This window comes from Bos indicus x Bos taurus, chromosome 21 (assembly GCF_003369695.1).
Source record: "Bos indicus x Bos taurus breed Angus x Brahman F1 hybrid chromosome 21, Bos_hybrid_MaternalHap_v2.0, whole genome shotgun sequence".
Classification (NCBI taxonomy): domain Eukaryota; kingdom Metazoa; phylum Chordata; class Mammalia; order Artiodactyla; family Bovidae; genus Bos; species Bos indicus x Bos taurus.
Genome location: NC_040096.1, coordinates 21,241,511 through 21,263,299, shown reverse-complemented (window position 1 = coordinate 21,263,299; position 21,789 = coordinate 21,241,511). Strand labels below are relative to the sequence as shown.

At 52.7% G+C, this 21,789-nt stretch overlaps 1 protein-coding gene across 1 annotated transcript in view; it reads left to right on the top strand.

Annotated features, from left to right (window-relative positions):
- ANPEP (alanyl aminopeptidase, membrane) overlaps positions 1 to 18,053 on the top strand; it is a 29,352-nt gene extending 11,299 nt beyond the window's left edge. The window contains exons 2-21 of the mRNA XM_027521250.1: positions 711 to 1,693; positions 2,223 to 2,365; positions 2,489 to 2,628; positions 3,276 to 3,402; positions 3,492 to 3,646; positions 3,911 to 4,024; positions 4,124 to 4,267; positions 4,433 to 4,498; positions 4,617 to 4,682; positions 6,276 to 6,451; positions 6,716 to 6,795; positions 8,035 to 8,168; positions 8,288 to 8,343; positions 9,633 to 9,780; positions 11,407 to 11,498; positions 12,055 to 12,165; positions 12,295 to 12,462; positions 13,547 to 13,687; positions 14,273 to 14,354; positions 17,445 to 18,053. Coding sequence (XP_027377051.1) covers positions 1,089 to 1,693; positions 2,223 to 2,365; positions 2,489 to 2,628; positions 3,276 to 3,402; positions 3,492 to 3,646; positions 3,911 to 4,024; positions 4,124 to 4,267; positions 4,433 to 4,498; positions 4,617 to 4,682; positions 6,276 to 6,451; positions 6,716 to 6,795; positions 8,035 to 8,168; positions 8,288 to 8,343; positions 9,633 to 9,780; positions 11,407 to 11,498; positions 12,055 to 12,165; positions 12,295 to 12,462; positions 13,547 to 13,687; positions 14,273 to 14,354; positions 17,445 to 17,594 — 2,898 coding nt within the window. The 5' untranslated portion in view covers positions 711 to 1,088 and the 3' untranslated portion in view covers positions 17,595 to 18,053. The remainder of the gene's footprint in view (positions 1 to 710; positions 1,694 to 2,222; positions 2,366 to 2,488; positions 2,629 to 3,275; positions 3,403 to 3,491; positions 3,647 to 3,910; positions 4,025 to 4,123; positions 4,268 to 4,432; positions 4,499 to 4,616; positions 4,683 to 6,275; positions 6,452 to 6,715; positions 6,796 to 8,034; positions 8,169 to 8,287; positions 8,344 to 9,632; positions 9,781 to 11,406; positions 11,499 to 12,054; positions 12,166 to 12,294; positions 12,463 to 13,546; positions 13,688 to 14,272; positions 14,355 to 17,444) is intronic.
- Positions 18,054 to 21,789: the final 3,736 nt, after the last annotated feature.

Here is a 21,789-nt window from a genome sequence, read left to right as displayed (position 1 = left end):
CAGTCACTCAGTTATGTCCGAGTGACTCCTCGGACTTTGTGACTCCTCAGACTGCAGCCCGCCAGGCTCCTCTGTCCATGGGATTTCCCAGGCAGGAATACTGGAGTGGGTTGCCATTTCCTCCTCCAAGGGGTCTTCCTGACCCAGGGTTTGAACTCATGTCTCTTGCATCTCCTGCATTGGCAGGAGGATTCTTTACCACTGAGCCACCTGGGAAGCCCTCTACTATAGTAGATGGTGTTTAATATGTTTTCTCATTAAATCTGTTCAACAAACCTGAGAAATAAATTCTAACATGTGTGTATGAAGAAAGGGGTCTCAGAAAGGTAAAATTACCTGCCCAAGGTCATGGCTGGGAAAAGGTTAAGCCTCCACCAGCCTCCTCTCTTTAAAAAAAAAAAAAAAAAGGCAAAACAACTTCATTTCATTCCACTCAGTGTGCTGATAATTGAGGGGAAAGTTTTTGGCAAGAAGGGAAAGGGAGGGGACCTGGAAGAACTCCTTGCTCTGGAAGAATGCAAGGGAGGCTGGGGCCATGGCTCTGGGGTGCCCTGGGCCCCCGTCCAACCACAGGGGTGACTAACTTGCTCTTGACCCGAGCCGGAAGCCGATTCTCCCTTTCTCTCTACCTCCCACCTCCTGCCCCGGGGAAGTCCTCCTAATCTCCTGGATCTAACCTCCATCCTCTTGTTTCTGTGCTACTGTCTCAGCTCACAGGTGCATCCAAGCCACCTGGCTGCTACCTCTCCCCGCTGGCTGCCTGCCTGCCCTTCAGCCCTTGGTGGGGCTCCCAGGCGGCCTGTAACTGGATACCAGACACTGCTTCGTCCCTTCAGGCACCCCCCCGCTCCCCCCCCCCCCCCTCAGCCGCACTCCACGCATCCTGTTTCTGGATCTGCTCTTGGAAACCTGGATAGAGCGTGTTTCCACTCAGCCCAGTGACCTTCGCCTGTCTGAGCCCTGGTTAATTTTTGCCCAATCTTTGCAGGCTCTGGGGCCCCTCCCCTTTGGGGATATAAGCCTGGTCTGAGGCTGCCCTGTTCCCTGCCCGTTCCTGAGCCTCCCCGAGCTCCCTCCCCATTCTCACCATGGCCAAAGGATTCTACATTTCCAAGGCCCTGGGCATCCTGGCCATTCTCCTGGGCGTGGCGGCCGTGGCCACCATCATCGCTCTGTCTGTGGTGTACGCCCAGGAGAAGAACAAGAATGCCGAGCGTGGCACCGCGGCCCCCACGAGCCCCACAGGCCCGACAACCACCTCGGCCACCACCTTGGACCAGAGCAAGCCGTGGAACCGATACCGCCTCCCCACGACCCTCTTGCCCGACTCCTATAGGGTGACGCTGAGGCCCTACCTCACTCCCAACAATAACGGCCTGTATATCTTCACGGGCTCAAGCACTGTCCGCTTCACCTGCAAGGAGCCCACGGACGTCATCATCATCCACAGCAAGAAGCTCAACTACACCCAGCACAGTGGGCACTTGGCGGCCCTGAAGGGTGTGGGGGACACCCAGGCCCCCGAAATCGACAGGACCGAGCTGGTGTTGCTCACAGAGTACCTGGTGGTGCACCTCAAGAGCTCCCTGGAAGCAGGCAAGACATACGAGATGGAGACCACCTTTCAGGGGGAGCTGGCCGATGACCTGGCGGGCTTCTACCGCAGCGAGTACATGGACGGCAACGTCAAAAAGTGAGTCAGGTGGGCCTGCCGGGTGGGGGCAGGTCCTAGACGCCGAGGCAGAGCGGGATCCTGGGGGCCAAGGAAGGGCTTGGATTCGGGGCCTTTGAATGTTCCAAAGCCCTTGGCTGGCCCATTGCTCCATCCAAAGTTCCCAAGACAATCCGCCGTTTCCCCGAGCCCCACCCCACTCAATCGGCAGTCAGGGATAAACAATGAAAGCCACCTTGGACAGATAATAGAATAGGCTCTGAGGAGAGAAATGTGCCAGTGTCTCCCGGCTAATACAGGATGGGGGCAGCCAGGACTTTGACCCTGAGTCCAGAAGGAGCTCTGATCGCCCATGTCAGCTGGCCTGTCGGCCTCGAGGTGGCCTGGGAGAGGAAAGGGGGGGTGGGGGTAAGGGGACAGGGATGAGGCCGGGCAGCATCTGTGAGCCCGCCCCCCTGCACATCCAGCCACAGTCTGCAGCCCCCACCCTGCACACCCCACGGGCACAGACACTCTGTGGGCACACCCTCTAACCCCCTGCTCTGGGCAGGGTCCTGGCCACCACACAGATGCAGTCAACAGATGCCCGGAAGTCCTTCCCCTGCTTTGACGAGCCCGCCATGAAGGCCACATTTAACATCACCCTCATCCACCCCAAGGATCTCACAGCCCTGTCCAACATGCCACCCAAAGGTGAGCAGGTCTGGCTGAGGCCTCACAGCCTGGGCCTGGGAAAGCAGACCCTCCCCGCCAGGGCTGGGGCGCAGGGGAAGGGGAGGAGGCACACCTCCACAAGCCTGCATGCTCCCTGCCCAGGTCCCAGTGTCCCGTTTGACGGAGATTCCAACTGGAGCGTCACTGAGTTTGAAACCACGCCGGTAATGTCCACGTACCTCCTGGCCTACATCGTGAGCGAGTTCACGAGTGTGGAGTCAGTGGCTCCCAATGATGTCCAGGTATGAGGCCCAAGCTCACCTCACCTTCCCCAGGGTTGGTCCTGGCCTGGGAGACATTCCTGTTTATCCTCATCCTGGTCCCAGCCCCTAGGCAGTGTGTGAACCCCAGCTCTGAGTCATCTTGGGCAGCTGTCTTTAGTTCTCTGAGCCTCAGTCTCTGCATCTGAAAAGTGGGATCCTCCTCATTAACAGGGGCTTCCCCAGTGGCTCAGCGGTAAAGAATCTGCCTGCACTGCAGGAGCCACAGGAGGCACAGGTTCAGTCCCTAGGTAAGGAAGATCCCCTGGAGAAGGAAATGGCAACCCGCTCCAGTACTCTTGCCTGGAGAATCCCCATGGACAGAGGAGCCTGGCGGGCTACAGTCCATGGGGTTGCAGAGAGTCAGACATGACGGAAGCAAATTAGCATGCACGCACCCCTCATGAAGGGAGTTCCCGATTCCTGGGTGCCAGACAGAGAGTGGCCATGGCTCATTCCCCGAAGGCCCCTCCCTATGACTCCAAGAGAGACACCTCCCAGTCCACACACTCCCGGCTGACCAAGCTTCCCAGTTTAACCTGGTTGGTCACCAGCCTGCCAGACTCTGGGACTGGCCCACCTGCACCGGACCCAGGAAGAACCCCTGACCTCTCCTATCCTCTTTGCAGATCCGGATCTGGGCTCGGCCAAAAGCAACTGCAGACAACCATGGCCTTTACGCCCTGAATGTGACAGGTCCCATCCTGAACTTCTTTGCCAATCATTACAATACAGCCTACCCACTCCCCAAATCTGGTGAGTGAGGGGCCTCGTGTTGGGGGAAAGTGAATGGGTCTCCCTTCTCATTCCCGGAGGCCATCCTGCCAACTGCCTGGCCTCCCCAGACCAGATTGCCCTGCCCGACTTCAACGCCGGTGCCATGGAGAACTGGGGGCTGGTGACCTACCGGGAGAACGCGCTGCTCTATGACCCTCAGTCTTCCTCCAGCAGCAACAAAGAGCGAGTAGTCACTGTGATTGCTCATGAGCTGGCCCACCAGGTATCCTCCCATCATGGGGAGTGCAGACCAAGAACATGGGGGGCTCCGGGAGGAGATGGCACAAGTCATGGCTCTGTCCTCAGAAGCTGAGAAGGGAGGGGGGATTCCACCTGGCCAGGGGGTTTGGGGAGGAGTCAGGATGAAGTCGGTAAAGCCTCCAGCTCAAGCTGGCATGTGGGGAGCACTCGGCGAAGGGTAGCCCTGAACATCGTTAGTGACCGCGAGGTCCGAGTGATTTGCTGGGCTGACCCCTCTCCCCTACAGTGGTTTGGGAACCTGGTGACCCTGGCCTGGTGGAATGACCTGTGGCTGAACGAGGGCTTTGCCTCCTATGTGGAGTACCTGGGAGCTGACTATGCAGAGCCCACCTGGAATCTGGTGAGCCCCTGCCTGGGGACCACTGGGGTCTGGGATGGGGGATGACCTGGGTCACCCCCTCTGAGGCCAGTCCCCTGATTGGCTGTTGGGGGTTTGCAGAAAGACCTCATGGTGCCGAATGACGTGTACCGTGTGATGGCCGTGGACGCGCTGGTCACCTCTCACCCACTGACCACCCCTGCCAACGAGGTCAACACCCCTGCCCAGATCAGCGAGATGTTCGATACCATCTCCTACAGCAAGGTGCTGCCCAGTCCCCATGCTGGTCCTTAGACAGTCGGGGGGTGGGTGGGGAGGGCAGTGGGAGTTCAGCCCCCCAGGGCTCGGTGAGCACCCACCCAGCCCGATGGGAACACAGGGTCCCTCAGCTGGGTCAACACAGCCTCCTGAGCTCCCTCCCCTCCACAGGGAGCCTCGGTCATCCGGATGCTCTCGAATTTCCTGACTGAGGACCTGTTCAAGAAGGGCCTGGCGGTGAGGATCCTTGGCCAGTCACGGGTGGGGGGTGTCTCCTCTGAGCCCTGGCCTCACGGAGGCTGTGGCCGAGCCTGGGGCCACAGCTCAGCCCTCACCGAGCTCTGTCTTTCTGCAGTCCTACTTGCAGACCTTTGCCTATCAGAACACCACCTACCTGAACCTGTGGGAGCACCTGCAGATGGTCAGTAGCAACCAGCCCTCCTGAAGATGTTCTGTGGGGGTCCTGAGATGCTGAAAGCCCCAGGGCCGGCAGCACCCCCGTGGGAGCGAAGGTGCCCAGCTCCCCTGCTTACCCCACACCCCAGGCAGGACATCTGGAGCCTGGCCTGCTTACTGGCTGCTCCTCTCTAAAGTGGGTGCAGCGATGACTCCTTGAAGGAGGTGTAGCCAGAGCTTGGGTCATGAGCCTGGCAGGTGGCCCCCCACTGGCACCTTGCACTATAGTGAAGTCTATGAGGGGAGCCGGGGAGCACCCTCCTCTGAGTGTTGAGGAAACGGGCTCTCACATTTCCCAAGACCAAGCCATCATCTCCCTGGAATTTTGGAGCCAGTCATTCACCAGCTCAGCGCTCCTGGCTGCCCTGTGCCCCACCCAGCCCCTCTCAGGCACCACTTTGCACACACTAGCACCCTCAGCACGCTCTCTGACCCTCCCGTCCAGCCCCACCTCACATTCCTGTCCACTTAGACCCCGAGGGGCCCTGTCTGGGGCAGACCCTCTGACCACTCCCACCCTCCCGCCTGGCCCTCCCCGCCTCTCCTGAGGCTGGCGTCTGCACCCTCTCCATCACCCTCCATCATCTCCCACCCCTTCTCTGTGGCCCTGGTCAGCCTGGCTGACCCCTCCATGTGCCCACACGCCATGACCAGCCTGACCTGGGAGGGAAGACACCAGGCCTTGTCACAGCATCACAGGTGGGCTCCTGGGTCCTCCTGGCTGATCTCCAGCCCAACATCCCTCTGTTGTGAGCCTGGTCCCCACCCCCACCGCCCCCAGCCTCAGTCCCTCTCCTCTGCTTCCACTGTCTGCCTTGCCCGACCTCAGCTTCCCATTCCTTTCCTCCTCCACACCGACACCCCTTCAAGCTGCATCTCCCCCTCCCTCTCCCCCAAACCCCCTCTCTCTGCATCCCCCCAGAGATCCTCTCTCTCTCAGCTTGCACCTTCTGATAGCATCTTCTGCCCTCTATCTATGCTCTTCTTAGTTTTTTATTTTCTCCATTATTAACAAATGTGGTTGTTTTTTTGTTATTATGAAAGCAATAGGCACATGTGAGAAAAGATTTAAGACAATAACAACCATCCTAAGCCCATCCCCAGACCCCCATCCGCATGTGTTTCCTTCACATCGCCCACAGCCCTCTGCTTCTCTCTGCCTGTGACTTGGGGACACTGGTTTTCCTTTATCTCTGTCTCCTCCTCTTGCCTGTCTTCCCAGATTTGTTCAGGCTGAGCCATGGGGCATCCTGGGTGCCCCGCCCTGACACACACCCACCTCAGGCTTGATCACAGAATGTGGGGTTTGGGGGGAGCATGCAGATTTCCTTAACACAGAATGAACCAGAGGCTGGAAAGCTCTTGGCTCGTCCAGCGCTGGGCAGCTGAGAGGAGGGCGAGGCAGTCTGGGAGCCCAGCCACAACCTCACGGCCCAGTGCTCCTCCACTACCTCCCAGCAAAGTGGCACCCTAAGAAGAGGGCAGGGGTGCAGGGGAGAATGGTGGGGGGGGGAGGGTGGCCATCCACTCATGGCTGCACCATCGCCCTCTGCCCAAGGCTGTGGAAAATCAGTTGTCCATCAGGCTGCCAGACACCGTGAGTGCCATCATGGACCGCTGGACCCTACAGATGGGCTTCCCTGTCATCACCGTGGATACTAACACAGGGACCATCTCCCAGAAGCACTTCCTCCTTGATCCCAACTCCACCGTCACCCGCCCCTCACAGTTCAAGTGAGCAGATGGGGTCACAGAGACAGGCGTCCCAGGGAGGTTCTTAGGGGTGGTTGCCATGAGGTCCTCTGACCATAGCAGGGCCTGGCCCACTGTGGCCCCTGCCAGAGTGGTGGGTGTCAGTCCAGCTCCTGGGCCAGGAGGAGGGAGGCGTTTAGTGCCAGAGTCAGGCAGAAACTGGGAGCCTGGGCAGGACTGTTTTTCACTGGCAGTGGCCAAGAGCTGCCATTTCTCAGCCCTGGCCTCTGGGATTTCTTGTTGCAGCTATCTGTGGATTGTTCCCATCTCATCCATCAGAAATGGCCAGCCGCAAGAACACTACTGGCTTCGGGGCGAAGAGAGAAGTAATCCGGCCCTCCCCTAGGGGACAGTAACCCCCAGGCCATCCTGCCAGCTCCTGGCCCTGTTCTGGGGTTTTGGCAGCCCTCATCCTTGGGGGTGTCTGTCATCCTTTCATTCAACAAATGGAGCCAGCTTCTTTGGTTCTAATTTCTACTCGGTTGCTGCCCAGCTGTGTGACCCCAGTCAAGTTACCATCTGTCATTGGTCTCCATTTCCCCATCTGTAAAATGGGGACAACATCTACCCCCATTGAGTTGTATGACAATTAAGGGAGAGGATTCCCATGAAATGTTCACAACAGTGCCTGGCGCGCAGAATGTGCGGTCCTGCTCAGCCAGGCACCGAGGGAACCAAGGTCAGGGCAGGCCATCCCCTGCCTAAGCCAAGGCTGCAGATGAGGGAAGGGAGACAAGCCATTCGCACTTTCTGGAGCTGTGCTGAGTGCTCTATCAGAGGCGTTTATGGCCTCTGGGGCAGGTGGGCAGAGGTCAGAGAATAAGGAGGCTTTCACTTCATGGAGAGGTGAAGAAAGGCTTCCTGGAGGAGGTGAATTGAGTCCGAGGACTAGCAGGTGTTCACCGGGCTGATGGCAGCAGAGAGACGCCGTCCAGGCAGAGTCAATAGCAAGTGCGAGGCTTGAGGTAGGAGAGAACATGGGGACTGAGCTTGGCTGAGACAGAGGAGCAGTCCCTGCCAGCTGCAGGAGACAATGTCCTCGGGCCAGGAGGAGCCAAAGTGATTGAGTCTGATCTGCAGGTATGGAAGGAGCCCCTCCGGCTGCCTGCCGGGAGGAAGGCTGGAGGTAGACCTGAGAGGAGGGGGCGTGGAGCCCCCAGGAAGAGATAAGCAGCGCTGGGAGGCTAACTGTATGGGAGGCGCTTCCTGGGTGTGATGGAAAGATGGGAGGAGGAGGGTCTGGAGACTGAGCAGCGGCCTGGGAAGCTGAGTCTGAGCTGGAGGGGGTGTTGCTGATGGAGTTGTCCCATTGGGTGTCACTGGCCTGGCCACTGAGGTTCACAGATGGCAATTGGTCTGTCTAAGGTCACCCGCCTGAGTTTGTCCGGGCAGTCCCACCCTTCTTCTCCGCCCCTCACCTTGGTGTGGGCCCAGTGGCCTGAGGGCCAGCTGCTGCCAGGCTGCTCAGGAGGCGGTTCTGCCAAGGCCTGGGGACGGGAGGACCCAGGTCAGGTCAGCCCAGGGCCTTCTGAGCAGCCTCTCCCAGCTCTGGTCTCTCCCCACAGACCAGAATGAACTCTTCAAAGCCGCAGCAGACGACTGGGTCCTGCTGAACATCAACGTGACGGGCTATTACCAGGTGAACTACGACGAGAACAACTGGAAGAAGATTCAGAATCAGCTGATGTCAAGGCGGGAGGTGGGTGCCTGCCGGCCCATGCTGTCCCCTGCCCAAGGCCCAGTCCCAGGATGGCAGCCCAGACTGCAGGGCCTGCCCCATGGCCCGCCCAAGGTCACATGCTCTGTTGCCCCTTCTAGAACATCCCTGTCATCAACCGGGCACAGGTCATCTACGACAGCTTCAACCTGGCCAGGTGAGTGCCCGCCCTTCTCCCTCAGGCCCCTCAGCTCAGCCACCGAGGCCCGGTGACTTGGCAAGTGTGACTCCATAGTGAGAGCCCTGCTCCCTCATGTGGTCCTCATCATGTGCCAGGAATGGGGTGCGGGCTTCCTGTGCTTCGGGACGCCCCTCCCTTGGCCCCAGACAGTATCACCATTCAGCCCAGAGTTTCCAGAGAAGAATCAGAGTCTCAGAGTTTAAGCATCTTACCTGAGGTCATACAGTAACTCATGACAGCCAGATACAGATCTGTCCAACTCTGGAACTCCAGTGTGCTCCACCACACCCAGATTTTTCAGAGAGCTACCTGTGGGTCAGGCTTCTGAGGTGGTGCTAGTAGTAAAGAACCCACCTGCCATGCAGGAAACTTAAGAGACTTGGGTTCGATACCTGGCTCAGGAATATCCCCGGGAGGAGGGCATCGCCTAGGGAATCCCATGGACAGAGGAGCCTGGCAGGCTACAGTCCATTGGCTCGCACAGAGTTGAACACAACTGAAGCGACTAAGCACGCATGCGTGCCCCTGTCTCTCTCTTTAGTCACTCAGTCGTGTCCGACTCTTGTAACCCCATGGGCTATAGCCTGCCAGACTCCTCTGTCCATGGGATTCTCCAGGCAAGAATACTGGAGTGGATTGCTGTTTACTTCTCTAGGGGATCTTCCCAACCCAGGGATCGAACCAATGTCTCCTGCACTGCAGGCAGATTCTTTACCCTTTACCAACTGAGCTAGGGGAGTCAGGCTAAAAAACCTGGGAAGGACATGACAGGAGAGAGGCAGGCATAGATAAACAGAGATTTATTGAGCAGCTGCTGTGTGTGTAAGCACCGGCAGATGCTAAGTTCTGTGATGTCACCCATAGACATGGACATTTATGAACAGATGGCCTGAGAAGGTGGAGGGAGGAAATCTCAGAGGGCCAAGCAAATGAGAAAAGAGGTGGGCAGAGCAGAGAGCAAAGGCCTCTTGTCTTTTTGAATCTCAGATCTGTCTCTTAAGGTCTGTGTGGTCTTCGGCAAGGCATGTCACCTCTCTGAGCCTCAGTTTCCTCATCTGTAAGATGAGGATAATGAGCAAGGGAATGTGACTGGCAGTGGGTGCGCGTCTCCTCCCTCTCCCCCTAGTTCCACTCCACCCGAGGTGAAGGCTACAGCTGGTCCATTTGGGCCTCTGGGACCTCAGGCTCTAGGAGGGGGCTGGGACTCCCACAGAGAGCCCGGGTTGGGTGGGGGTGCTTACTTGAGCCCCTCTATCTGTCCCCAGTGCCCACATGGTCCCTGTCACCCTGGCGCTGAACAACACCCTCTTCCTGAAAAATGAGATGGAGTACATGCCCTGGCAGGCCGCCGTGAGCAGCCTGAACTACTTCAAGCTCATGTTCGACCGCACAGAGGTCTATGGCCCCATGCAGGTACGTCTCGAGGGGCATGCCAGCGTCCAGTTCCCCAGTGCCTGAAATGACGCCACGAGGCAGTGAGTAGAAATATTGCCTGGAGTGGTGAAGCGCCGCACCTGGTCCTTGGTGGTGGTGAGAGAGCAGGAGGGATGGAAGGGTGAAGGGAGCAGGGACTGAGAAGGTGAGCAAGTTGGGCATGGCAAGAAACGGAAAGACTTCTAGCAAAGTTTGCTAAATCTGGAAGTTAGCACTATCAGAAGGCAACAGAAAAAGCCACAGTACAGGAAGGGGATGGGATTGGGGGCAAAGACTTCAACCTGTTGCGTGGCCTCCGGCAATCCTCTTCAGCCCAAAAGAATCCTCTGTGAAAAGAGCGGGCCTCTGCTTGCCTAGCAGATGTCAACAGTTTGGAAGCTTGAGGGGAAGGTAGAGGGAGGGGATGGGGGGTTGGGGGTGGGATCAGAGGCAGAGGCGAACTGCTTGCTCTGTATCCATAACTGAATGCAGAGGGATGTTCACTGCAGTGTGGTTTATAAAAGACAAGAAAACCAAAAACACTTAAATGTCCAACAGTTGGGGATTGGTTAAGTAAGCTAGAATATCCATTTGATGGAATATTATGTAGTCATTGGGCTTCCCTGGTGGCTCAGTGATAAAGAATGCTCCTATAATGCGAGAGACGCAGGTTCCATCCCTGGGTCAGGAAGATCCCCCGGGAAAGGGAATGGCAATCCACTCCTGTATTCTTTTTTTTCCATTTATTTATTTATTTATTTTAATCGGAGGATAATTTCTTTACAATATTGTGATGTTTTTTGCCATACATCAGTATGAGTTGGCCTTAGGCATACACCAAAGGATTCTCCAGTATTCTTGCTTGGAGAATTCCATGGACAGAGGAGCCTGGCGGGCTACAGTCCGTGGGGTCTCAAAGAATAGGACAAGACTGAGCAACTAACACTTTCTTAACACTTTGGGGTGGTTAGTATTTTCTGCTTATGCTTTATGGAGTTTTCTAAGTTCCCCACAGTAAAGGCAGAATACTTACAATCGGGCGGTGGGGGATGGTGGCCCTAAAACAATATTAGGAAATAGTGACTCTTGGACATGGACCGTCAGAACTGGTGGAGGCTTTGAGGAGAAAGAACCTCAGATCAGTCAGCTGAGACCTGGGTTAGTGCCACCCCTTGGAGTGCTATCTGGCCTTGGGTTACTCCCTTAGCCTCTGGCCTCTTGCTTCTGTAACCATTAACCCTTGCTACGCTTGCTCACTCACGTCAGAGGCTCCGTGGGGCTCCAGGTGGGTCAGTCTTGAGTCTCCTCTTTGATTTTTTTTTTAATATTTATTTACTTACTTACTTACTTGGTTGTGCTAGGTCTTAGTTTTTAGTATATATTTACTTACTTACTCACTTATTTGGCTGTGTTGGGTCTTGGCTGCAGCACACGGGATCTTCGTTGCACCATGGTGGATTTTCCCTTGTGGCACTGGGCTTAATTGCCCCAAGGCATGCAGGATCTTAATTCCCTGGCCAGGGATCCAACCCGAGCCCCCTGCATTGTGAGGCAAATTCTTAATCACTGGATCAGGGAAGCCCCATGAGTCTCCTCTTTGAAGCTGTTCATGTTCTCTTTCCCTAGAATTACCTCAAGAACCAGGTTGAACCCATCTTCCTATATTTTGAAAATCTCACCAAAAACTGGACTGAGATCCCGGAAAACCTGATGGACCAGTGAGTATGACCTGTCTTGGGTCTTGGCCCAGACACCCTGACCTGGGAAGTCTAGAGCAAGTTCCCACAGCAGCCTCCTCCGAACTTCCCAATTCCTGGCTAGACCAGGGCCACCAGTCAGGGAGGAAACCGCCCCCTCCCTGACCCCACCCAGGAGTGGGGGGCCCTGCCCCAAGGCTCCATGTGGCCTGTGAACCCGTCTGGCCTCTCTGTGTGAAGGACCAAACTGAACCTCCCTAGTCCCTTCACTGGCATGGTCATGCAGATTCTAGGTGTTAAAGGTGGGGCTGGGGTCTGTGCCAGCCCTCCCTGGGCTGCACAAGGCAAGAAGCAAAGCACCCAAAGGGTAGGTGGGCTGTGGCCTTAGAGCCCCACACCTGCTGCCCTACCTGGAGTTATATGCCAGCAGGTGGGCTACAGTCCACAGGGTAGCAAAGAGTCAGACACAAAGAGTCAGACACGACTGAAGTGACTGAGCGTAAGTACGAGCACAGGGAGAGTCTTTGCTGGAGCCAGGGCCAGGCATGCTGACAGAGTGTCATCACCCCTGGTGCAGATACAGCGAGATTAACGCCATCAGCACTGCCTGCTCCAATGGGTTGCCTAAGTGTGAGGAGCTGGCCAAAACACTTTTCAACCAGTGGATGAATAACCCTAACGTTAACCCGTGAGTGTGTCCCCTGCTTGTTCCCTGATCTTTATCTGTCCCTCAAGCTCACAGCCCTGTCCTCATCGGACCCTCGTCCCCCACCCTCTTGCTGCTTCTCCACCTCTGACACCCCCAACTCCATGCCAGGATCGACCCCAACCTGCGGTCCACCATCTACTGCAACGCCATCGCCCAGGGTGGCCAGGAAGAGTGGGACTTTGCTTGGAATCAGTTACAACAAGCAGAGCTGGTTAATGAAGCTGACAAACTCCGCTCAGCGCTGGCCTGCACCAACCACGTCTGGCTCCTGAACAGGTGAGGACCAGAGCTGGATGGGGCTGGATGAGTTCCCCTCCCACCGGAGACCAGGGTCCCAACGTGGGGGATAAAGAACCAGCCAGCCATCCACACTATCCTTCGTGGGATCCTTCCTAGCCCGTGCAGTAGGCCAGTGTGTTTCCCATTTTACAGATGAGGACACAGAGGCTCAGAGAAGCAAAACAACTCACTCGAAGTCCAGAAGCTTTACTAAGTAAAAAAAAAAAGCAACAACCAAGATTTGAGTCTGGATCTGGGTCCACATCCTGTGCTTTTAACTGCTGCATTTCTCCTGGCCTTTACCTCTCTCTCAAGGGTCTTGGCACTGGCTTCCCTGGTGGCTCAGTGGTAAAGAATCCACCTGTGATGCAGGACACCTGGATTCAATCCCTGGATCAGGAAGATCCCCTGGAGGAGGAAACGGCAAACCACTCCAGTATTCTTGCCTGGGAAATCCCATGGACAGAGGAGCCTGGTGGGCTACAGTCCATGGGGTCGCAAAAGAGTCAGACACGACTTAGCGACTAAACAACAACAAGAGTCCTGCTGCAGATGGACTTGAGTCCTGGACATCCAGCTGGGCACCCCCAAACCCTTGGATGAGGGCTCCTGGCTCCCACTGTGTGCCTCATTGCCATCTCCTGGACTTCAGTAAAGAAGAGCCACCCTCAATGTCAAAGACAGGAGTGGCCACTCTACCTGATATAGGAATCACCCCTTCCTTCCTTCATTCATCACTAGATATTTATCAGACACCTGGTCTATGCCAAGTATGACACCTGGCATAGCCAGTGACCCTGCTTAGGGGACTCAGGGTCCCATCTATAAGAGGGAGGTAGGACCAAGGAGGCTTCAGCCCGCAGCATTCTGAAGGGATGTTGAGAAGATGCAGGAGAGGAATGCAGGAAAGGACGAAGGATGAGTGTGTGGGGGGTGGGGGCAAGCAGGGTCCTTTTACTCACTGCACAGCATGCTGAAGGGATATTGAGAGGATGCAGGGGAGGATGCAGGATGAGTGTGTGTGGGGGTGGGGGGGTGGATAGGCTCCTTTCACTCACCGCACATCATGCTGACCTCACAGGTACCTGAGTTACACCCTGAACCCCGACCTCATCCGGAAGCAGGACGCCACCTCCACCATTACCAGCATTGCCAGCAATGTCATCGGGCAGTCTCTGGCCTGGGACTTCATCCGGAGCAACTGGAAGAAACTCTTTGAGGAGTGAGTCTGCCAAGAGTGTGTTAGGGGAAGCGCCCACCAAGGCTGGGTCCCCTAGGGGTAGGAGTGGGTCCCCTGTGTGCACCAGACCCCGCAGGCTCAGGAATAGAGAGCAGACACTGCATTGGAGTGGTCCAAAGAGAACCCAGGGGCTTCCCCGGTGGTCCAGGGTTCAGACTCTGTGCTTCCAATGAAGGGGGCTCAGGTTCAATCCCTGGTCAGGGAACTAAGGTTCCACATGCCTCGCAGTGCACCCCCCCCAAAAAAAAAATGCCACGAAAAACAAAACAGAAAACCAGATGAATCCAGCTTGAGGTCTGTAGGGGCAGGAACTGAAAGACAAGGCGGTGGGGTCGGCTGTGCCTTTTCCCACTTGGGGGAAGAAAGTCTACCTGGAGGGAGTGTTCTCTGAAGAGATGGGAACAAGGACATGCGGCCAAGCCTGGGTTTAGGTCCCTGGTGGTGTCTCCTTGGGCGTGTCACTGCCTTGCATCTATGAGACGGGGATGGTCACAGCGTGTCGCCTGCCAGTCACTGGACATTGCTTCCCTGCCCTGCTCATGGCTCCTCTCTCCTCCCGTCCTGCAGTTATGGTGGTGGTTCCTTTTCCTTCTCCAACCTCATCCAGGGTGTGACCCGAAGATTCTCCACTGAGTTTGAGCTCCAGCAGGTAAGAAGCCTGGGACCCTGGGGCTCATGCCCCAGAGGCCCACCCCCAGTCTCAGGGGGCAGCCGCCACTCAGCTCCCACCGAAAGGCAGGGGGTGTTCATAAGGCAGTGGGGCTCCATGTGGTCAGGCCTTCTTCATGTACAGAGGAAGCTGGGTATCCAGACTTCTTAAATGTCACAGTTCAATTGCAGTTATTCATCTTGGAATTTTTTATTAGCAAAAGATAAAGAGAGTAATATAATGAACCTCCAGGTACCCATTATTCAGATTGAATAATTATCAACTTTTGCCGACACTTTTTTTTTAGGGGAAGACAGTTTTCAAGCAAATCACTGATATTATATAATTTCACTTATAAACACTTTAGTCATATCTAAAATAAAGAAAAATTTTAAAACATAATCCATCATTAGCAAACCCAAGAAAACGAACAATTCCTTACTATCATCCTATACCCAGGCCATTTTCAAATTCTCTCTCTTTTTTTTTGGCCATGCCTTGGCAGCTGGCAGGATCTTAGTTCCCCAACCAGGGATTGAACCCATGGCCCCTGCTTTAATTAAGAGCGCAGAGTCTTAACCATTGGACTGTCAGGGAAGTCCCTTTTACACATTTTTGAGTCAATCTCTGTTTTCACTTCTCTTGAATGTATTCTTAGGAGTGGAATTGCTAGGTCATTTGATAACTATGTTTTTTGAGAAAACACCAAAATGTTTTCTAAAGCAACTGCATCAGTTTACATTCCCATCAGCAATGTATGAAGGTTCCAATTTCTTTATGTTTTGGGGAAAATTGTTATTTTCCTTTTTTGTTTTAAAAAAAGTTTTACATCTGTAAAGTGTATCTCATGGTTATGAGTTTCATTTCTCTGATGACTCATGATGTTGAGCATCTTTTCATGTGCTTTTTGGCCATTTGTATATCTTCTTTGGAGAAATATATTCAAATCCTTCATTCAGTTTTTCATTAGTGTATTTGCCTTTTTATTGTGAGTTATAAAAGCTCTTTATATATTCTAGATACCAGGCCCTTATTAGACACATGATTTGCAAGTATTTTCTCCGATTTTGTGAAATTGTCCTTTCGCTCTCTTTACAATGTCTTTGACACACAGGAGTTTTTTTATTTTGATGAAGTCTAACTTACTACTTTTCTTCTGTCGCTTGTGCTTTATGCGTCATATATAAGAAACAATTACCAACCTGAAGTTCCATCTATGCTTCTTACTAAGATTCTTCTCATCTTAGCTCTTACATTTAGGAGTGATCAGTTTGACTTGATTTTTGTGTATGGTGTAAGGCAGAGGTCCAACTTCACTCTTTTGCATGTGGCTATCCAGTTGTCCCAGTCCCATTTATTTAAAGGACTATTCTTTTTTGTAATATTAGTCATTAAAAAAAATTGTCATTGGAGTACAGTTGATTTACAATGTTGTCTTAGTTTCAGGTGTACAGCAGAGTGAATCAGTTATACATTTACATATATTCATTCTTTTTCAGATTCTTTTCTCATACAGGTTATCACAGAATATTGAGTGGTGTTCTCTGTGTTATATAGTACTGGTTATCTAGCTTATATATAGTGGTAAATTCTAAGTTTCTGATTTATCTCTCTCCACCCCCCATGTTTCCCCTTTGGTAACCATAAATTTGTTTTCCATATCTGTAAGTCTTTTTCTGTTTTGTAAATAAGTTCCTTTATATCATTTTAAAAATTAGATTCCACGTATAAGTGATAATATATATTTGTCTTTGTTTGTCTGATTTACTTCACTTATTATGATAATCCCTAGGTCCATCCATATTGCTGCAAATGGCATTATTTTGTTCTTTTTTATGGCTGAGTAATATTCCATTATATACATGGACCATGTCTTCTTTAACCATTCCTCTGTTGATAAAATGACTGTTCTTTCACCTATTGAATGATCTTGACACCAGAAAATCAATTGACTATAAACGTTAGGGTCTATTTCTGGACTCTCAATTTTATTTCACTAATCTGTTTATATTTAGGTTAACACAGTGGTGTCTTAATTATCATAGATTTGTAGTGAGTTTTGAAATTTGGGTTGTAAGCCCTCCAACTTTGTTCTTTTTCAAAGTCATTTCACTATTCTGAGTCTTTGCATTTCTTTATGAATTTCTTTACGAATCAGCTTGCCAATTTCTGCAAAAAAGGATAGTTGAAATTTAGATAGGGATTGCACTGAATCTGTGGATCAATTTGGGGAGCATTTCCATGGTAGTAATATTAAATCTACCAATTCATTAACACAGATTTATTTAAGTCTTTTTTCCCCTTTTATTTAGGTCTCAATTTTTCTCAACAATATTTTGTAGTTTTCCACATACCAGTCTTGCACTTCTTTTGTCAAATTTATTCCTAAGTATTTTATTCTTTTTGATGCTATGGTTAATGGAACTGTTTTCTTAATTTAATTTTCAGATTTTTCACAGCTAGTGTATAGAAATACAATTAATTTTTGTATATTGATCTTGTATCCTGCAAACTTGTTGAACTCAAGTTTTAATAGTTTTAAAAAAAAATAGTTTTTTTCCCTTTCAATTCCTTGGGGTTTTCTGTGTATAAAATTGGGTCATCTGTAAATAGAGATAGTTTACTTCTTCCTTTCTGGATGCTTTTAATTTCATTTTTCTTGCCTAATTGCCATTGCTACAACCTCCAGTACTAATACATATTTTAATCTTTAAAAAAAAAAAAACAACACTTATTTGCTCAAGCAGTCAGGTCATGTGTGCTATAGAAATGGCCACATTTTGAATTTGGCTGCTTGCTCCCTTTTGGTGCCTGTTTAATTTGTCCTTCTCTCCTCCCTTGATTGGATTAAGATTGTATTTCAATTAAAAAGAAAGGATCAGCTCAATGAAGAACCTCACAATGAAGTCCACATACACATAGGAGCCTGGTTGGCCCTTGGGGCTGTCATTTTTGGCCTCTGCCAGTGAGAGGGAAGGACTCCCTACGCCCGGGGGCTCTAACATGGCCGGGAGGGGTAGAGGACCTGGTAGCCCTCTCGGGGATGTCAGAGACTCAGCCTGAGGCTCAAAAGCATCCTTTTCCTGGCAGCTGGAGGAGTTCAAGGAGAACAACATGGACGTCGGCTTCGGCTCAGGAACACGGGCTCTGGAGCAAGCCCTGGAGAAGACTAAAGCCAACATCAACTGGGTGAAGGAGAACAAGGAGGTGGTGCTAAACTGGTTCAAAGACCACAGCTAAACAGTCTCTGGTCCTTACATTCACCTGGTCCCTATGTGAGACGCCCACCTGCCTCTGTCCCAGGGACCCATGGCAGGGCCCTTGTTTCTGAAGCCTGAGGCACCAGCGTCCTCCCCTTGGGGACAGAGTCTCTGGCCCATGTTCACTCCACTCTTCCCAGGGGACCACTCCAGCTTCTGATGCCCAGACTGTCCAAGTGCCTCCCAGCTCCTGCCCCTCATGCCAATGGCACCCCAGGCTTGGCATGGCTCCTGTCACCCAAGGCTCTGGGTCTGATCTCAGGGAGTCCAGCTCCAGGGTCAGATGAGAAGCCCTCAGTGGATGATGGATGGCCTTGGGGGGGCTGCCCTGTGCCGTCTCCTATCCTCCCCTAAAGACCCTGGAACTGAAAAGTCTACAGAGCACCAGATCTGTATATTTTTTTCTAAGATAAAATGTAAATAAAAGATTTCTAGATGAGCTTCCAGACTCATTACTGAACTTGAGCAGAATGGGTCTGCACACAGGCCAAGGGCATGTCCGGCCACCTTGCCAGGATCCCAGGGTGACATATCAGTTTTTTTAAATTAATTTTTACAATTTTGGCTGCACTGGGTCTTTGTTGTGGCACACGGGCTTTCTCTAGTGGTAGCATGCAGGCTCTCTAGTTGCTCTGTATGTAGGATCTTAGTTCCCCAAGCAGAGATCAACCCTGTGTTCCCTGCATTGGAAAGTGGATTTTTAACCACTGGACTATCAGGGAAATCCTTCAATTTTTAAACTGGTTGTTTTCAAGAGTAGCCTACAGAATAAGACAGGTGCCCACCAGATCACCTAGGGCAGCCAATGATCAGGGCCAACTCCGAGGAGAAGGTCTGGGATCAAGAGGGCTCCTCGGACCACACTGGCCTTGGTGGAAATGTCTTGCCAAAGGAGGTCCAGCTGAGTGCCCAAGGCTGCTGGGGGCGGGGCGGGGGGTGGGGGGGGAGGGGGAGGGCGGGGGAGGCATAGAGGGTAGGAACATACAGCCCAGGCACCTCAGGGGTCACCTTCAGTTGCCATCACCTGTGAGCTGCTCCAGGCAGTGTTTCTCCACCCCTAGGCTTTGGTTTCCTCATCTGCGTATAAAGACATTTTATATCATAGGGTTGGCTTCCCAGGTGGCGCAGTGGTCAAGAATCCGCCTGTCAATGCAGGAGATACGGATTCAATCTCTGGGTCGGGCAGATGCCCTGGAGAAGGAAATGGCAACCCACTCCAGTATTCTTGCCTGGAGAATTTCATGGATAGAGGATCCTGGTGGGCTACAGTCCATGGGGTCACAAAGAATCAGAATGATTGAGAGACTGAGCATGCATTCATGCATGTCATACGGTTGGTGTGTGGATCTAAGGAAAGTCACGTACTTAGGGCACAGTCTGACACTTAAGGAGAGCTGTCTCCTGCTCAAGGCCCCGTTGGTCCTTTTCCCTCCTAGCCTCTTATGAGAAGCTCGCGCCAGCAGGCCCGGGTCCACGAAGGCTCCCCTGAGCTCCGTTGCCTTCCGCATATCAAAGGGTGGGGTGGGGCCAGGGGGCGGGGCCAGCCTTGGTTGTGGGTCCCTCCACCAACCAGGAGGCTCCCCTCAGCCCAGCCCCTCTGGACCAGCCCTTCCTGTCGCCAGGGCTCAGTGGCTGCGGCTGGCACTTGACCTTCTGGGGTCCCCGCTGGAGAAGGGACCAGACCTGCCATCTAGGGTCGCTGGGGGAGAGCTGGCCCCCGGGTAGAATAGTCAGCAGGGACTGTAGTCTCCGAGCCTGGCACTCGGCTAAGCGTTTATGCGCATTATCTCATTTGGTTCTCAACAGGGAGATAAGGACCATCTTTATCTCGGTTTTGAGATAAGGAAACTGTGGAGCAGGAATATTAAAGACTCAGGCTCTAATGCGGAGGCTGTTTGCTATGATCAGTGCGTTCTCTTGATAAAACTCTATTAGCCTTTGCCCTGCTTCATTCCGTACTCCAAGGCCTAATTTGCCTGTTACCCCAGGTGTTTCTTGACTTCCTACTTTTGCATTCCAGTCCCCTATAATGAAAAGGACATCTTTTTTGGGTGTTAGTTCTAAAAGGTCTTGTAGGTCTTCATAGAACCTTTCAACTTCAGCTTCTTCAGCATTACTGGTTGGGGCATAGACTTGGATTACTGTGATATTGAATGGCTTGCCTTGGAAACGAACAGAGATCATTCTGTTGTTTTTGAGATTGCATCCAAGTACTGCATTTCAGACTCTTTTGTTGACCATGATGGCTACTCTAGTTCTTCTAAGAGATTCCTGCCCACAGTAGTAGATATAATGGTCATCTGAGTTAAATTCACCCATTCCAGTCCATTTTAGTTCGCTGATTCCTAGAATGTCGACGTGCACTGTTGCCATCTCCTGTTTGACCACTTCCATTTGCCTTGATTCATGGACCTGACATTCCAGGTTCCTATCCAATACTGCTCATTACAGCATGGGACCTTGCTTCTATCACCAGTCACATCCACAACTGGGTATTGTTTTTGCTTTGGCTCCATCCCTTCATTCTTTCTGGAGTTATTTCTCCACTGATCTCCAGTAGCATATTGGGCACCTACTGACCTGGGGAGTTCCTCTTTCACTATCCTATCATTTTGCCTTTTCATACTGTTCATGGGGTTCTCAAGGCAAAAGTACTGAAGTGGTTTGCCATTTCCTTCTCCAGTGACCACATTCTGTCAGACCGCTCCACCATGACCCGCCCGTCTTGGGTGGCCCCACATGGCATGGCTTAGTTTCATTGAGTTAGACAAGGCTGTGGTCCGTGTGATTAGATTGACGAGTTTTCTGTGATTATGGTTTCAGTGTGTCTGCCCTCTGATACCCTCTTGCAACACCTACCATCTTGCTTGGGTTTCTTACCTTGGACATGGGGTATCTCTTCACAGCTGCTCCAGCAAAACACAGCTGCTGCTCCTTAACTTGGACGAGGGGTATCTAATGTGGAAGCGATCCTCCATTTGGGGATGTGGTAGTTACCTGCTCGTCACCTGACCGCTCACAGCACTGGCGTTCACAACACCTGTGTGGCTGGAGGAACTATGTCCGGAGGGACAGGCAGAGCCAGAGACCTGTTTGCAGGTGGTAGGCAGAACAGGAGGTGACTAGAAGTCCAGTTGCTGTCTCAGTCCAGAGCTTTGTCTACAGGTGGATCCACCTCTCCTAGCCAGCGGGTGATGGCAAGTCCTTAAGATGAGCCAGAAACAGCAGGGGGTGGTGCCCTCTCTCAACTCCCCACCCTCCAGGAGACTCCTCAGGAGGCATGTCCTCTGCACTGCAGGGTCACTGAAAGGCCTAGGAGAGGTACTCAGCAAATGTTCTGTCTCCTGTGGATGGTGCCTGGGTCCCCAGGAAGGTATGGGTAGGCCAGTCATCCCAGAGAGGGGACCAGCCTCCCCTGCAAGGCACTTCGTAGAGGTGCAGCCAAGAGCAGCCCTGCCTGGGATGGAGCCATAAATGGAGGCAAGGGGCTGATGATCCTAAGAGGCAGGGCTGAGCCTGCACTCCCAAAGGGTAAGGACAGGGGTGGAGGGTTGACCTAACCCCCCTGGACCCTGCTTCCCCAACTCCAGCAGCAACTAGGAAGTGTCCCAGGCAATTCCAGCTGGGGTGACAGCAGCCTTTTGCCTCTTTGTATCTCCCACAGGAACATCTCTTGAAGGGAGTTGGGAGAACAGGGTTACCAACTTCTAGAAGACACTCAGCTCTGGCTGCTGCTGGTGGGAGCGCCACTCCAGCCCCTGACAATGTCATTAGTGACTGGGCCAGGAAGTACTTCTCTCTGTCCCTATAAAGACTATGCCCAGATAGGTGGGAGCCAAAGGAAGGAGACGGGCGGTTATTCAGCTCCACCTTCTGTGCAGGTGCTGTGAGACTGTGTAGCCAAGACCTTGGGTCTTCTCAAGAAGGAAAGAGCACTGGACAGGGAGTCAGGGGCTTGAAGTTCCAACCCAGCTGAAGGGCTGGATAGAGTTCTCCTCTCTCTGGACCTGTTTTCATAAAAATGAAAGAGCAAAAAATATCCATTGCTCCTGGACCTGCGTGGGCCTCAGCCCCAGGTTCCGGCTTGATGCACTGAATCACACTCTCAGGGTGGGACCCTGGAACCAGATGACTCAACCTGTTATCAGGTGAGGGGACCACTGGACTGGAGCATC